Genomic DNA, 16,084 nt, shown 5'->3' on the forward strand with positions numbered 1-16,084 from the left:
TAAAAGATCAATGTTTTGTTTCAGAAACAGGATTTTATCAGGATGGACAAAGTCTGGAGCAGTGGTTCTTAACCAGGGGAACGTATGCCACCTACTCCTGGCCACCCACCTAGGGGAACCTCGCATTGGCTGGAGACATTTTGGATTGTCACAGCTGCTGGTATGGGGTGCTACTCACATCTAGTGGATAAAAGCCAGGATTGCTACCAAATACCATACAATGAATAAAATTGTCCTCTTCCCCATAACAAAGAATTATCTGACTTAAAATGCCCATAATGATAAGTTGAGAAATTCAGCCTAGAAAAATAGTAATAAGTTCTTAGAATTTGTTTATTCAACATTTACAGTTTAAGAAATATTCAAGTTTTCCCCATCAAAACAAACTTACTATTCAACAGTGTTATTCTCCTCAGTAACATAGGTTCACTACCACTGCTAATGAACGTCAGGCAGATAGCAGATTGACACCCTTCCCAAGTGCGCTAGCTGGGAACTGATCTTCTGGACTAGTACTTCTCTAACTTGGGCACACATAAATGCATCATCTGGAAGAGCTTGTTTAAAGATAGACTGCTTGGGTGCCAGAGCCACAGATTTAGTAGGTGTGGAATGGGGATCAAGGTGTTTTTCTCCTAGCATTTCTAGTAAGCCCTCAAGTAATGCTCAGGTTGCTTATAGAGGACCACATTCGCTCATGCTATTTTCTTCTATTAAATTCTATTTAAGCTGTAAAATGTTCATATGTTTCAAATATACAGATTTAGGAATATGGTGGCACTTTCCTCCCACCCCTCCCTCCACAGCTTGTTATTTTCAAACAACTCCAAAGCCTAACACATAACACAGTTAATTGGGTCTGAACTGAAGCCTTATCAAAGCTGGAGTATAGAAGAAAGCCAGCTATTTGACTAATGGATAAGCCTGGTGAGCTCCCGCCTACTATATGTGCATCCCAAATCATATTTGCTTCTTTTCCTCATTGCTCCAGTAAAAAAGAAAAATTCCTAATCCTGAACGGTTCTAACTTTGCCTCAACTTTCCTCATTTCTATGATAACTGTGCTGCAAAACCACCTCTGCATTGCTATCCATATCACTTCTGGGTTTTCTGTTTTGTTTGCTGTTGTTTAAGACTCATGATTAAAGTCATTTGAATTTTGCCTATGCTAAAATCAAAGGTTTGAAGTATGTGGAAATTTATCTAAGATTTCATTTTTAAGTAGCTTATTTAGTACAGAATCAGAATATTCCAAGTTAAAAAGACTATATGGAATAAATGCTACAGAAAATACAAAAAAATTTAAAAACTGAGAGATATATGTTTCATACCTTGGTATGTCTTTCAGAATTCTTAGGTCAAAAAAGAAGTAAATGGTATCAATCACGAGAGTTATTGCAATAATGACAGTATCTAAGGTGTTAAATAGATCAGAAAAATATTGCTTCCTCCTGCAATATAAAAAAATAGTTTGTCCCTCACAAGGGAAGATAGGAATATATTTAAAGTGCATATTATTTGACTCATTCCAATTAAGCAATCTACTTTCAATAATTATTTAAAATGTAAGTTCTAGTTTCAATTTCGATAAAAATGAAATGTGAATGGCAATTTTACATACAGAAAATTTATATTCATTATGAGATTTGTATATATAACTAAAGCTTTAATATGGCAGTTTCAGTGTAGTAACAGATGGAGGAGAACCACAGAATAAGAGGCAAGCATTGATTTCATGTAGGTGACAGAAGAAATGTGGGGTGTTGGGCAATGGAAGGTGAATATTTCACAGCATTAGAGCACCTGGAGCTGTGAGGAGTTATAACAGAGAAGCTTATGAGAGAAAGAAGCATCACTATTTAGACCAGCAAACTCATGGTCTGGCTCTGAACCGACACTGGAATACCTGCAGGCTTGTGTAGCCTCCTTTAGGCAAAGATGAACTCCATCCACCACAACTTCTTTCTCAAAGTGGCTCCTTCAGACATGGTCACTTGTTCTCCAGGGAATGCTTCTTCTGAGTCAAGGAGGCCCCTTTCAGGGACTGAGAAACCTGACTTTGGGCAACTATGCTTAGTTCAATGGCATGAGGATGGGGAGTCAACAGAGAGGAGACATACTGCCTTCTGAGATCCTCTGGATGAAAGGAGGCTGGAGAACTTAGTCCTTGACTCCCCTATTGGTCATGTCCAAGGCTTGCCTCATACCACACACTTTCTCAGAAAGCTGGCAGAGAAAAAGTGACCGCTGCTTCACTGCCCTCTAATGGGAAGAGCATGCTTCATGTCTCCGCTTCACCTCACTAAAATTATTTTTTTAGAGATTATTTACATGAAGGGCAGATATATATATATATATATATATATATATAGAGAGAGAGAGAGAGAGAGAGAGAGAGAATCTGCTGATTCACTCCCCAAATGGCCCAACCTGCTACGGCTCTGACAGGCCAGAGCCAGGAGCTTCATTCAGGTCTCCCTCATGAGTGCAGTGGCCTACGGACTTGGGCCATCTTCCACTGCTGTCCCAGGTGCATTAGCATGGAACTGTATTGGAAGTAGAGCAGCAGGAACTCTAACTGCTTGCCATATGGGATGCTGGTACTGCACTTGGCAGCTTAACCCACTGCACCACAGTACCGACTCCAAAAATTTCATTCTGAGATAAGACACAGAGTTATTTATTATTTATTATATAGTACTTAGTATACTGTTAAATGTCGATTATAATTCAATTATTTTTTAAAAATATTCATTTTTTTGAATGGCAGAATGACAAAGACACAGTGACAGAGAAACAGGGACATTAACAGAGAGACAGAGAGAGAATGTCTCATCTTCTGGTTCACTCCCCAAATGACGGCAATGGCTAGGGGTGGGCCAGGCCAAAGACAGTAGCCAGGAACTCTATCCAAGTCTTTCATGTAAGGGCAGGGTCCAAATACTTGGGCCATCTTCCACTGCTTTCATAGAAGTATAAGCCGAGAGCTGGATAAGAAGTGGAACAGCTGGGACTTGAACTGTTGCTCTGAAATGGGATGCTGGCATTGTAATGTGGCAATCTAGCTCACTCAGTCACAGTGCCAGCAACATGAGTCAACTCTTTTTTTTACATTTATTCATTTATTTTAAAAGCAGGGTTACAGAGAAGCAGAGAGAGAGAGGGAGAGAGAGAGAGAGAGAGAGAGGGAGAGAGGTCTTCTATCCACTGGCTCACTTCCCAGTTGGCCACAATAGCCAGAGCTACGCCAATCTGAAGTCAGAGGTCAGGAGCTTCTTGTTGGTCTCCAACACAGGTCTTCCACTGTTTGCCCAGGCCATAGCAGAGAGCTGGATCGGAAGTGGAGTAGCCAGGACAAGAACCGGTACCCATATGGGATCAGCACTGAAGGAGGCAGATTTACCCACTACACCACAGTGCTGGTCCCATGACTCAACTCTTAATAAAAGTATCAATATTTGTACTCATATATGTATTCTTATTTCTTTTTGAATATTTTGTTATTTTAATTGTACATATTTATATTTACTTTGATAAGTTGATACATGTTTTTAATGTGTGATTATAAAATCAGCTTAGGTAGAATTTTACCTCCTTAAACATCTTTTCCAAATCTTTATTATTATCATTATTATTATTTATTTGACAGATAGAGTTAGACAGTGAGAGACAGAGAGACAGAGAGAAAGGTCTTCCTTCCATTGGTTCACCCCCCAAGTGGCCGCTACTGCTGGAGCTACAATAATCTGAAGCCAGGAGCCATGTATTTCTTCCTGGTCTTCCATGTGGGTGCAGGTGCAGAAGCACTCTCTCTCTCCCTCTTTCTCTCTCTCCCTCTCTCTCCCTCTCTCTCTTGCTCTCTCTCTCTCTTCACTGCCTCTCCTTCTCTCTCTGTTTAACTCTGAATTTCAAATAAATAAATAAATCTTTAAAGAAAGAAATTGATAGGGGGGCCGGTGCCACGGCTCAATAGGCTAATCCTCTACCTTGCGGTGCCGGCACACCGGGTTCTAGTTCCGGTCGGGGCACCGGATTCTGTCCCGGTTGCCCCTCTTCCAGGCCAGCTCTCTGCTGTGGCCAGGGAGTGCAGTGGAGGATGGCCCAAGTGCTTGGGCCCTGCACTCCATGGGAGACCAGGATAAGTACCTGGCTCCTGCCATCGGATCAGCGCGGTGCGCCGGCCGCGGAGGCCATTGGAGGGTGAACCAACAGCAAAAGGAAGACCTTTCTCTCTGCCTCTCTCTCACTGTCCACTCTGCCTGTCAAAACAAGAAAGAAAGAAAGAAAGAAAGAAAGAAAGAAAGAAAGAAAGAAAGAAAGAAGGAAGGAAGGAAGGAAGGAAGGAAGGAAGGAAGGAAGGAAGGAAGGAAGGAAAGAAAGAAAGAAAGAAAGAAAGAAAGAAAGAAAGAAAGAAAGAAAGAAAGAAAGAAAGAAAGAAAGAAAGAAATTGATAGGATATCATTCTTTCTTATGGCTGAATAATTTGCCATTGTGTATATATGTCACATTTTCTTTTTTTATGCATACATTTATGGGCACCTAGGTTGATTTCACATCTTGGTATTGTGAATAATGCAGCAATAAACATGAGATTGCAGGTGTTTTTATGACATGCTGAATTACTTTTCTTTGAATTTGTGAAGTGAGATAACTGGATCATATGGTGTGGTACATATATTATTTTAAATATCTATTTATTCACTTATTTATTTTAAAGACAGAAATAGAGAGAGGGAGAGGGAGAGATCTCCCATCTGCTGATTCACTCACTCCCAAAATGCCTACAACAACTGGGATTGGGCCAGCTCAATGCTAGGAGTCAGGAATTCAATCCAGGTCTCTTCTGTGGATGGCAGGGACTCACGTGCTTGAGTAATCACTTACTTCCTCCCAGGAAGCACATTAGTGGGAAGCTGGTTTGAAGTGTGGAGCTGGGACTTGAACACAGGCACTCTGGTGTGGATGTAGGTGTGTGAAGCAGTGGCTTAACCCACTGTGCCAGGACTTGCCCCCAGGTATATCTGTTTTATTTTCTTGAGGAGCCTCCACACCTGCTGTACTAATTTACATTCCCTTCAACAGGGTATATGAATTGCTTTTTCCCACATCCTGACCAGCCTTTATGGGTTTTTTGTCTTTTTGGTAATAGCCTTTCTAACTGGGATGAGATAATATCTCATAGTTTTAATTTGTATTAACTGATGAGATTGAGAAATTTTTCATAAATTTAGCCATTTGAATTTCTTCTTTTGAGAAATGTCTAAATGTATCATTTTCACATTTTAAAATTAGATTTTTTGAGGCCAGCATTGTGGCATAATGGGTTAAACCACTGCCTACAATGCTGGCATCCCATATGGTCACCAGTTCGCATTTGGGCTGCTCCACTTCCAATCTAGCTCCCTGTTAATGTGAAGTGGAGAATGATCCAACTGCTTTGGCCCCTGAACCCATGTGGGAGACAGATCAAGCTCCTGGCTCCTGGCTTTGGCTTGGTCCAGACTTGGCCATTATGGCCACTTGAGGAATGAACCAGTAAATGGAAGATCTCTCTCTCACACTCTCTCTCTCTCTCTCTGACTCTCACTTTATCTCTCCACAACTCTTTCAAACATATAAATTTTTTTGGAAATGTGAATTTTTCTATAGACATCTTTTAGTTCTTTACATATTCTGTATATGAATCCTCTGTCAGATATATAGTTTACGAATATTTCTCCTATTTTGTAGTTTGTCTATTCACTGTGTTTATTGTTTCTTTGGCCATGCAGATGCCTTTTAGTTCAATGAAATCCCATTTGTCTATTTTTGCTTTTTGTTCATTGTACTTTTGTGGTCTTATCCAAAAACCCATTGCTTATATTGATGCCTTTATGTGTTTCTCCTATGTTTTCTTCTAGATGTTTCACAGTATCAGGCCTTATATTTAGGTTGATCTATATTGAGTTGATATATGTATAGGGTGAGAGGTAGGGAAGGGTGATGTTTTAATCTTCTGTCTATGGATATTCAGCTTTCCCACCATCATTATAGAGGACATTGTCCTTTTTCCATGGTATATTTTTCGTGACTAAGTTGAGAATCTGTTGGTTATGGATGTGTGGATTTATTTCTGGGATCTCTACTCTGTTTCATTGTTCTATGTGTCCTTATGCCAATACCATGATATTTTGGTTACTATCACTTGATAACATGTTTGTGTTGCTTCAAGCTTCGTTCTTTTTGTTCAGGATTACTTTGGCTATTTGGGGTCTTTCGTGCTTTTGTGTGAATTTTAGGATTTTTTTCTAGTTATGTAAAGAATAATTGTATTGAATCTGTAAATTGCATTGAGTAATGTGGACATTTTAACAATCCTAATTCTTCCAATCCACAAACATGGGACCTCATTCCATCTGTATGTGTATGTATTCTTCAATTTCTTTTATCAATGTTTTGTGATTTTCATTGTAGAGGTTTTTCTAATCTTTGTTTAAATTTATTCCATGATGCTTTTTAAAAATTGGATATTGTGAATGAGACTGCTTTTATGATTTCCTTCTCAGCAAGATCCTTACAGGTATGTAACAAGGCTGCCAGTGCCATTGTGGTGCAGCAGGTTAAGCCACCACTTGGGACACCCACATTCCATATTGGAGTGCCTGGTTTGAATCCCAGCTACTCTGCTTCTGATGCAGCTTCCTAATAATGTGTCTGGGAAGGCAGCAGATGATAGCTCAAATACTTAGGCCCCTATCACCCATGTGGGAGACCAAGATGGAGTTCCTGGATTCTGGCTTCAGCCTGGCCTAGACCTGGCCTAGACCTGGCCTAGACATGGCCTAGACATGGCTGTTGGGGTAGTGAACCAGCAGGTGGAAGATCTTTCTCTCTGTCTCTGCTTTTTGCTCTTTCACTCTGCTTTTTAGATAAATAAAACTTTTTAAATGCTATTCATTTTTCTAGGTTGATTTGGTGTACTCCAACATTACTGAATTTATTATTTCTTTTTTTAAAAAGATTTATTTATTTATTTGAAAGTTAGAGTTACACAGAGAGAGAAGGAGGGACAGAGAGAGAGAGAGAGAGGTCTTCCATCTGCTGGTTTACTTCCCAATTGGCCGTGACAGCTAGAGCTATGCCAATCCAAAGCCAAGATCCAGGAGCTTCTTCCAGGTCTCTACATGGGTGCAGGGGCCCAAGGACTTGGGCCATCTACTACTGCTTTCCCAGGCCATAGCAGAGAGCTGGATCAGAAATGAAGCAGCCAGAACTCAAACCAGCACCCATATGGGATGCCAGCATTGCAAGCGGTGGTTTTAACCACTATGCCACAGCGCCAGCCCCATCTGTTTATTATTTCTAACATTCTTTTGGTGGGATATTTAGGTGTTTCTGTACATTGAATTATATCATCTATAAATATGTATAATTTGACTTCCCCTTCCTATATGCCTTTTTTTTTTTTTGACAGGCAGAGTGGACAGTGAGAGAGAGACAGAGAGAAAGGTCTTCCTTTGCCATTGGTTCACCCTCCAATGGCCACCGCGGCTGGCACGCTGCGACCGGTGCACCGCACTGATCCAATGGCAGGAGCCAGGTACGTCTCCCATGGGGTGCAGGGCCCAAGCACTTGGGCCATCCTCCACTGCACTCCCGGGCCACAGCAGAGAGCTGGCCTGGAAGAGGGGCAACCAGGACAGAATCTGGCGCCCCAACCGGGACTAGAACCCGGTGTGCCGGCGCCGCAAGGCGGAGGATTAGCCTAGTGAGCCGCGGCACCGGCTCCCTATATGCCTTTTAGTTTTTTCTCTTGCCTAATAAATCTGGCCAAAGCTTCCAGTGTGGTAGTGAATATAAGTACTGAGAGAGGACATTACATTGTGTCATTCTGGATCTTAGAGGAATGGCTTTCAGCTTTTCCCCATTCAGTGCAATATTGGCTATCAGTTTTTCATCTATAGCCTTTATTACTGAGGTACATTCTTCATATACCTAATTTGTTCAGAGTTTTCATTATGAATTGGTTGGATTTTACTGAGTGTTTTTTCTGTATCTATTAAGATCATCAGGATTTTATCCATTACTTTGATGTGGTATATAATTGATTGACGTTGTTTCCATCATCCTTGCATCCCCAGGATAAATCCCATTTGATCATGATGAATGATCCTTTTGATGTGCTGCTGGATTCAACTTATTCATATTTTGTTGGGAATTTTTGTTATCTATATTCAGCACATGTTCCCCCTGTTAATGTGCATATTGACACATCAGCTGCCCGGTCCTATTTTGCATTCTCTTTAAGCTTTATCTGCCATAGAAGCTTCTAGAATGCACTGTTGGAGAATATATATTATTAACATGCAATCAATGAAAAACTGGGATTAGAATTATTATTTCTGTATGGGCTGTGCCTTCCAGGAGAATGATTCTGATAAAGAGGGACAAATTTGTTTGGACTAACCTACTAATTATTTTGGGATATGTCTTACGATAATATAAAATTATTTTGTGTGCTAAGAAAAAAAGGAATCAAACTTACCCCTCAACATATATTCTGAGTAGAACATCAAAGAGAAAAAAGAATGCAATAGCCAAAGAAGTTGAACGAAATTCCAAAACCATTGTGTTATCATTGAAAAGTACATCTGACACAATGAGAAATATGTCCACAAATATGAGTAGAATTCCAAATATTCTATAATAAACAAAATGTAAATAATGATTATGCAGATAAAGATATTTTTGTTCTACAGTTAGACTATATTTAGTTTAACAATATGTAATTATTTAGGATTAAGCTGTCAGATTAAAAGGAGGACTATGCTGCCTCAGAATCTCAAAAATATTACTCGGTTTTCACCCAACCAAAGCAGTAGCTGGTGAATAAAATTCTCACCAGCCCATTTTACAACATGTTATTTTGTCTTTTTATAGGATGCATATCAGACTAACTCCTCAAGACACAGCAGGAAAACAATATTAGAATTATATGTCTCTGTTTGTAAATTATGCTTGTAATTTGAGAATTTCATAAGGAGTAGCTATGAAGTTCCCATAAAATTTAAACCTTATTAATCTGGAGAATATTTAAGAATTTGGTAATAAAAACTAATTTCTGGGCATACTTAACATTAATGTCTTCAAAGATGAACTTTGACTAGTAAGATTATTTTATCAGTATTTTTTTCAACAAGTACATGATTACATATTCATGGGTACTTCTGACCCAGTAATTCTCACATAAGAAATAATTCAATTCTATCAGTATTTTGATTGTTGAACTTTAAAGTGCCTCCTATGTCTTTTTCTTATAAATTCTAAACACATTCTTTAGAAATTGATTATGTTTTAGTAGTATGTGAAGTTGAATTAATCTTCAATGTACTTTGTGATAATTCCAACTTAAATGAGAATATTAATTTAAAAGGAATTATATTGTATTAATCTGTATGAAGTCTTCCTCTCCTCTTTGTACAGAAGAGGAACTAGTAAAATGGTTCCAAAATTAAAAAGTAATTCTAGTGTGTATGGTATTTAACAAAATGCTCTATGGAATTTTATCTTGTATGCTTCATTATTTTCACTTTTACAGAAAGAAAAACTTACCAGTATATTACTGTTAGATTTAGGCAAATACTAGTTCTTTGCAAGTCCTGATGTCTAGCTTAAGCCAGAATTCCAAGACAAATTAGATTGCATAAAAGCAAAGCACATGGTATATTTAACAACATTTTTTTAAAAAAACACATATAGTTTATGAGTGCTTTAATGCGGCAATAGCATAGTTATTTAACAACTTATTAATGGTAAAATATTTTTGTTTTGTTTACATATAATTTTCCATTAGAATAATGATATTAAATGTCATACATATTTAATTACATTCTTTTTAAAAGTATCACCTGAATGCAAAGGATGATACAATTAAGCGAGCAATGTTCTTTATCCTGCTGCTGCAAAAAAGAAGGAAATACACAATCAATCACAGATTTCCATTAAAATACATTATGATTTTAATTCAGGAAGGCACTTCGAACAATTTTACAAGAAAAATTTTCAGAAGTTGTAAAACAAAGTCCATTTTGCTAATAACTGAAATGTGTTTAGCTTTCTGCAGCATCAGGTTTTGTGTGTGAGTAGAACACCAAGCTTTGGATATTTAGTAACATTGCCCTTAGGTATAAAGCCCTGACTCTAACTAAATGGTAATATTAAATGTGGGGACATCAACTAATGCACATAGTATGGACAAGAAAAGAGTGGTAAGATAGAACTATTTTCTTACATCAACTCTTCCATGAATGAGCTAGGGCATTGTGGGCAGGTCACCAGATTCAGGATAGACCTCAGGATCCACAGCAGTAAGAGATTTCAGGGATGGGCATCAGGAATAAATGGTATTCTTATCCCATAATGTTCATTTGTTGCTACTGGATTTCCAGTGAACAGATAATCATTAATGAGAGCTACAGTTGGAGTTGCAAATGTACTTTGGAGGTAAGGAAGTTAGGCACGTATTTCCAAGGAAAAATGTCCTAAAGACTGAGCACCTTCCATTCATGACAGGAACAAAAGCCTGGTTGATGTAGTCTCTAGTGATGCTTCATTTTACCACATGGCTACAGACAAGGTAACTACTGGGGACCGATTTCCTACCCTGCTGAAACCTCCAATGCAAGACTCAAATTCCATCCCAAGTGGAATCAATCACAACACAGCTCTGACAGCCTGTGCCCAAAACTGGAGAATGGAGACAACAGATACCGAGTAGACCTTAGGACATGGATGAATGTTGTTAGGGTAACCTTAATTATAAGAAAGCTCCAATACTTTTAATATCCCCTTAATCTACCTGCACCCACCTTTTCCACTCAGGCTTAAAAAGCTAAGACTTAGGTAGATGGGCAACTGAATGATTAAAGAAGTAAAATTTACCTTGAGGTAGGCATCCTCTTATTACAAGCCCTTTCTGACTCCTGCAGTGCACTGGATCTCCAGGAAGCAAAGAATTGTTACAACCCTGAAATTGCTTAACAGTGTGGCCACAGAGAACCATGCTTGACAGAAACATGGAGGCACAAAGGAGTAGCTTGGAATGACACTAGCCTCTCTATTCTTTTTCTGCATCTTTTCAAAACTATCCAGAGTAAATATACAATTCAGACTATTTTGTTCTTATCAAAATATGCAATTTAAGTGCAGCTTCAAACAGTGTTGGAGGGAATGCAAATCGGATGCAAAATATGATGAATATTCCTCAAGAAACTAAAAATAGACCTGCCATATGATCTTGCTATCACACCCCTGGGAATATATGCAAGGCAAATGAAATCAGTATATGAAAGAGGTAGCTGGACTCCCATGTTTATAGCAGCTCAATAATTGACAATAGCAAAAACATGGAAGCAACTCAGATATCCATCAAATGGTGACAGATAATGAAACTGTGATGCCATTGTCTTTTAGTAAAATGTTCAGAAAAAGAAAATGTGGGCCGGCACCGTGGTTCACTAGGCAAATCTTCTGCCTTGTGGCGCCGGCACACCGGGTTCTAGTCCCGGTCAGGGCACCGGATTCTGTCCCTGTTGCCCCTCTTCCAGGCCAGCTCTCTGCTGTGGCCCGGGAGTGCAGTGGAGGATGGCCCAAGTGCTTGGGCCCTGCACTCCATGGGAGACCAGGATAAGCACCTGGCTCCTGCCATTGGATCAGCGCGGTGCGCTGGCTGCAGCGCGCCGCCGGCCATTGGAGGGTGAACCAACGGCAAAAGAAAGACCTTTCTCTCTGTCTCTCTCTCTCTCACTGTCCACTCTGCCTGTCAAAAAAAAAAAAAAAAAGAAAGAAAAAAAAAAGAAAAAGAAAATGTGGCATATATGCCTAATGGAGTATCACACAGTCATAACAAAGAATGAAATCCTGACATTTGGAACAAGTGGATAGGACTGGAGATCATTAGATTATGTGAAATAAAGCAGACCAAGAAAAACAAATATCACATATTTTCTGTTGTTTGTGGAAGTTAATATACAGGGAGAGTATAAAAATTGTATGGCTGTCATCATTTGGCATATAGTTATTAAATATTGCTTCTCTCATTCATACCATGTACATGACACTATCTCCTTCTTTCTTCACATTTTGATCATGATCATAAATACCTCACTTTGTCATATTAATCTGTTTTCAAGAAAAAATAGTAGGAGCTGGGCTTTGGCACAGCAGGTTAAAGCCCCTGCCTGTAGCACCAGGATCCCATATGGGGGCCAGTTAAAGGCCTGGCTGCTTGAATTCCGATCTGGCTCACTGCCAATGTGCCTAGGATAGCAGTTGAGGATGCCTGCAACCACCTGGAAAACCCAGAGGAAGCTCCGGGCTCCTAGCTTCAGATCTCCTCAATGCTGGCCGATGTGATCATTTGGGAAGTGAACTAGTGAATGAAAGGCCTCTCTCTCTGTTTCTACCTCTCTCTGTGACTCTGTCTCTGAAAGAAATAAAATAAAACTTTTAAAAGAAGAACAAATAGTATATATGTATGTGTATATAATCTCCACATATGAAGTGAATGTGGCAAAATGTTAACAATTAATAAATTTTCAAGCTGAAAAAATAATAAACTTATAAAATAGAAAGGTACCTACAGATAAAAGGAGACTTTAGAAAACAATGTCGGCCGGCGCCGCGGCTCACTAGGCTAATCCTCCGCCTAGCGGCGCTGGCACACCAGGTTCTAGTCCCGGTCGGGGCCCCGGATTCTGTCCCTGTTGCCCCTCTTCCAGGCCAGCTCTCTGCTGTGGCCAGGGAGTGCAGTGGAGGATGGCCCAGGTGCTTGGGCCCTGCACCCGATGGGAGACCAGGAAAAGCACCTGGCTCCTGGCTCCTGCCACCGGATCAGCGCGGTGCGCCGGCCGCAGCACGCTGGCTGCGGCGGCCATTGGAGGTTGAACCAACGGCAAAGGAAGACCTTTCTCTCTGTCTCTCTCTCTCACTGTCCACTCTGCCTGTCAAAAAAAAAAAAAACTATGTCAAAGACATACTGTATTGTCACTGATGCTGCTAATCAGAACTTCTCAAATCTCCATCTCTCTGTGTATGTCTGTGTGTGAGTGTGTGTGTGTGTCTATTTACATGTGTGTTGGTTTACATATACAAATAAGGATTCATTTATAGAGAGCTCACGTTTCATCGATGCCTTCATCAACAGATATTGCTGTTGACTCACTGAAGGTGGTGCTGGAGGATTAAAAATGTGTATATCAGATACAACATAATTTCCTAGATTTTATCTTAGTTCAAGTATTTATAATTACTCATTAACTTATAAACTGGTTTATCTTTAAAAAAACAATTTAAAAAGTTAAACTGTAGACATGTCAAAAAGTTAACAACTACAGATTTAAGTATAGTTGTTTACAGTTGAACCTAACCACAATTTGTAACAGTATTTATTTCAAAATTCACCCTGAGTTTGCAGGTACCTATTTCTCTTGCTCCATCCAATTTCATGATTCTCAAGTACAGTCACCATCTCAATCTCCATGATCATAACATCTCTACAGCCCCTCAGGTAAGGTCAAGCAGACCTGAAGTGGCAGCTCCTTTTAACGTGATGGTGTGTTTGTGGGTAGGCACCAGCCTCACATGGTGGCACAGCTCTGGAGAGTGAAGGATACATCCAGGATGCATTAGCTTTATTCTTTTCTGCTGAGGGCACCTCAGCTGCTGTCATTGCCACTTCCTTGTTCCATCCCGATGGCTTTCTCTGCAGCCTTGGCCTGCTCTAGTAAAGTGTCATACTTTCTGATACTTTCCTAAAGGTTTTGGCTGCTACAAACTAAGGGTGAAGTAAGCAGTAACAAGAGAAGTAGGTGAAGTAAGAAGCAAGAACAAGAGAAGTAGGTGAAGTAAGAAGCAAGAAGACTCCCTTCTCAAACTATCATTATTGTTTTTATATGAAGATTAAAAACAAAGAGTATTACATACTGAAGAAAAGAACATACATACATACATACATACATGAAAAGTATATTAGGAATGGCATGGAAGGAACTCTGTATTCCCATGGATGCTCCTGACAGTGACTATCCCAAATTCTCTCTCTCTCTCTCTCTCTCTCTCTCTCTCTCTCACACACACACACACACACACCAGTTCACTTTGTGGGGAGCAACTGGGAGCAACTCGGACTAGACTAAGTTACTGGAATTAAGACTTATTCTATGCATCTGCTCTCCCACAATATGGTGCTGGGAGAGGAGTAAACTTCTACACAGCTGCCTCTCGCCAATTTGATTGACTGAGCTGCAGGAGCTGATCCTGCTCCTGATTGGAGGAGAGCAGTGTACTCGGCGTGTGGGTAGCAGAGTTGGGATTGGTGGAAGAGGACTATAAAGGAGGAGAGAGACAACATGCACCAGGAACATCTAGAGGAACATCTATCTGAAGGAACATCTGAGGGAACATCTGAGCAGCCCCCGAGAGAGCTGGCCGGCGGTGTGCCGCTCCCCCGCGGAAGTGGGGAAAGTGGCTAGGGGGAACTGCCCTTCCACGGAGGTGGAAGGGACGGTAGCCAACCCGGGAAGAACCAGCAGCAAACCCGGGGAGGGCCGAGAAGACAAAAGAACAGCTCAGGATCCTGTGTCGTTCCTCCGCGAAGACGGGGAGCGACACACTTATATTTTATTACCTTGTATTGGTGCATTCACTTGGGGATGTTTTCAAGTCTGACTGGACAGTACTAGAGGATTAAAAAGGTACATAGTAAGATGCCATGTGACTTGCATAATTTGCTGTTTTACTTCAAAATGGTTACAATAACTCTTCAACTTATAAACTGGCTGACCCTTAAAAACTTCATATATAATTTTGGAATAGAATATACCATGTTCCTTAAAAATGATAATTTATATCACTGTATTAAGTACTTTAGTCCTGTCAAAAATGTAATGGTTCAGTATTAAAGTGCAGTTTCTTACTACTGAATCTGAAGCAATGTGTAAAAACCTTCTGTGATGGAATTTATTTGAAATTCAACTTTAGGATGCTTATTGCACCTAAAGCCCTGCTTCCTAAGCCCCTCCTTCACTTTCTTTAATTCATCAGGGTGATCTTGCTTCCCTTTAGACAGGGTCTAGTAGCTGGTAGCATGAGTCAGGGTTCCCTCCAATATGCTGTTATTTTTAGCCTCAGGGTACCTGCCTTACTAGGATGAGGGACACATCCAGGCACCATTACCACCTCCCCTTTCTGCTGAAGATTTATCTGCTCCCTCCCCATTTCTCCAAATATGACCTTTTCCTACTTTCAGCCAGTCCAATAAGGTCTCATACAGAGGATTCTGAAGATATCCTGATAGTTTGGCCAGTGATGCCCAGGGTATGAATAACATGGGGAAGAGGAAGCATTCAACTTGTAACATTTTTCTCTCTTATCCAATCCACCCCAAAAGAAAGGTGCCTACATAGGCTCCTTTTAATTTGGGATTTGGTTTGCTCTTATTTTTATAAGTCCTTAAGATTTCACATTAGATTCTTTATTTGATATCCTTCTTTTTTGAAATATAAGCATTTAAGCACTGATGCCAGATGAAAAGATGGTAGACATGCAACCAGCCATAACATGTTTTCAGAGCACTCAAGAGGTGACTTTTCCAGGGCTGTTAGCTTTTTGTTCCTCTTTTTTGCTTAAAGTTCCTTTGCTCCCTCTTCACTACTCTTTGTTCCAAATAATACTGAGTGCCCCAACCCCCTATGCTTGGCCCACTTTACTAAAATCTCATACACAAAACATTTGAGTTTCCTAAGTGTTTTCCTGTAACTAATGGTGATAATACACTAACAGGAAGAAGCATCTTCCATGATCTATTTTTCTTTTATCCAGTACAATCTTTGAAAGATGGAAATTTACCTACAGATGGTCTAGTGTGAAGGTCTCACTCTCCATTGCTGTGGCTTCTCCTGACTGTGAAGTTCCTATATCTCTTTTTTTAAAGATTTATTTATTTATTTGAAAGTCACAGTTACACAGAGAGAGGAGAGGCAGAAAGAGAAAGGTCCTCCATCCAATGGTTCACTCCCCAGATGGCTGCAACGGCCAGAGCTGTGCA

General features: G+C 40.1%; 1 protein-coding gene across 6 annotated transcripts in view; it reads right to left on the reverse strand.

Moving 5' to 3' along the window:
* LOC108175444 (phosphatidylinositol 3,4,5-trisphosphate 3-phosphatase TPTE2) overlaps positions 1-16,084 on the reverse strand; it is a 100,272-nt gene that overhangs the window by 41,264 nt on the left and 42,924 nt on the right. For 5 of the 6 annotated variants that reach the window (XM_051832285.2, XM_051832287.2, XM_051832286.2 and 2 more), the window contains 5 exons: positions 14,666-14,716; positions 13,159-13,212; positions 9,888-9,938; positions 8,525-8,680; positions 1,332-1,451 (listed from right to left, as the gene is read on the reverse strand). In XM_051832285.2, the coding sequence (XP_051688245.1) occupies positions 1,332-1,451; positions 8,525-8,680; positions 9,888-9,938; positions 13,159-13,212; positions 14,666-14,716 (432 nt within the window). The other variant, XM_017350272.2, reaches the window with a different exon arrangement.

This window comes from Oryctolagus cuniculus, chromosome 9, assembly GCF_964237555.1.
Source record: "Oryctolagus cuniculus chromosome 9, mOryCun1.1, whole genome shotgun sequence".
NCBI classification, from domain to species: Eukaryota; Metazoa; Chordata; class Mammalia; order Lagomorpha; family Leporidae; genus Oryctolagus; species Oryctolagus cuniculus.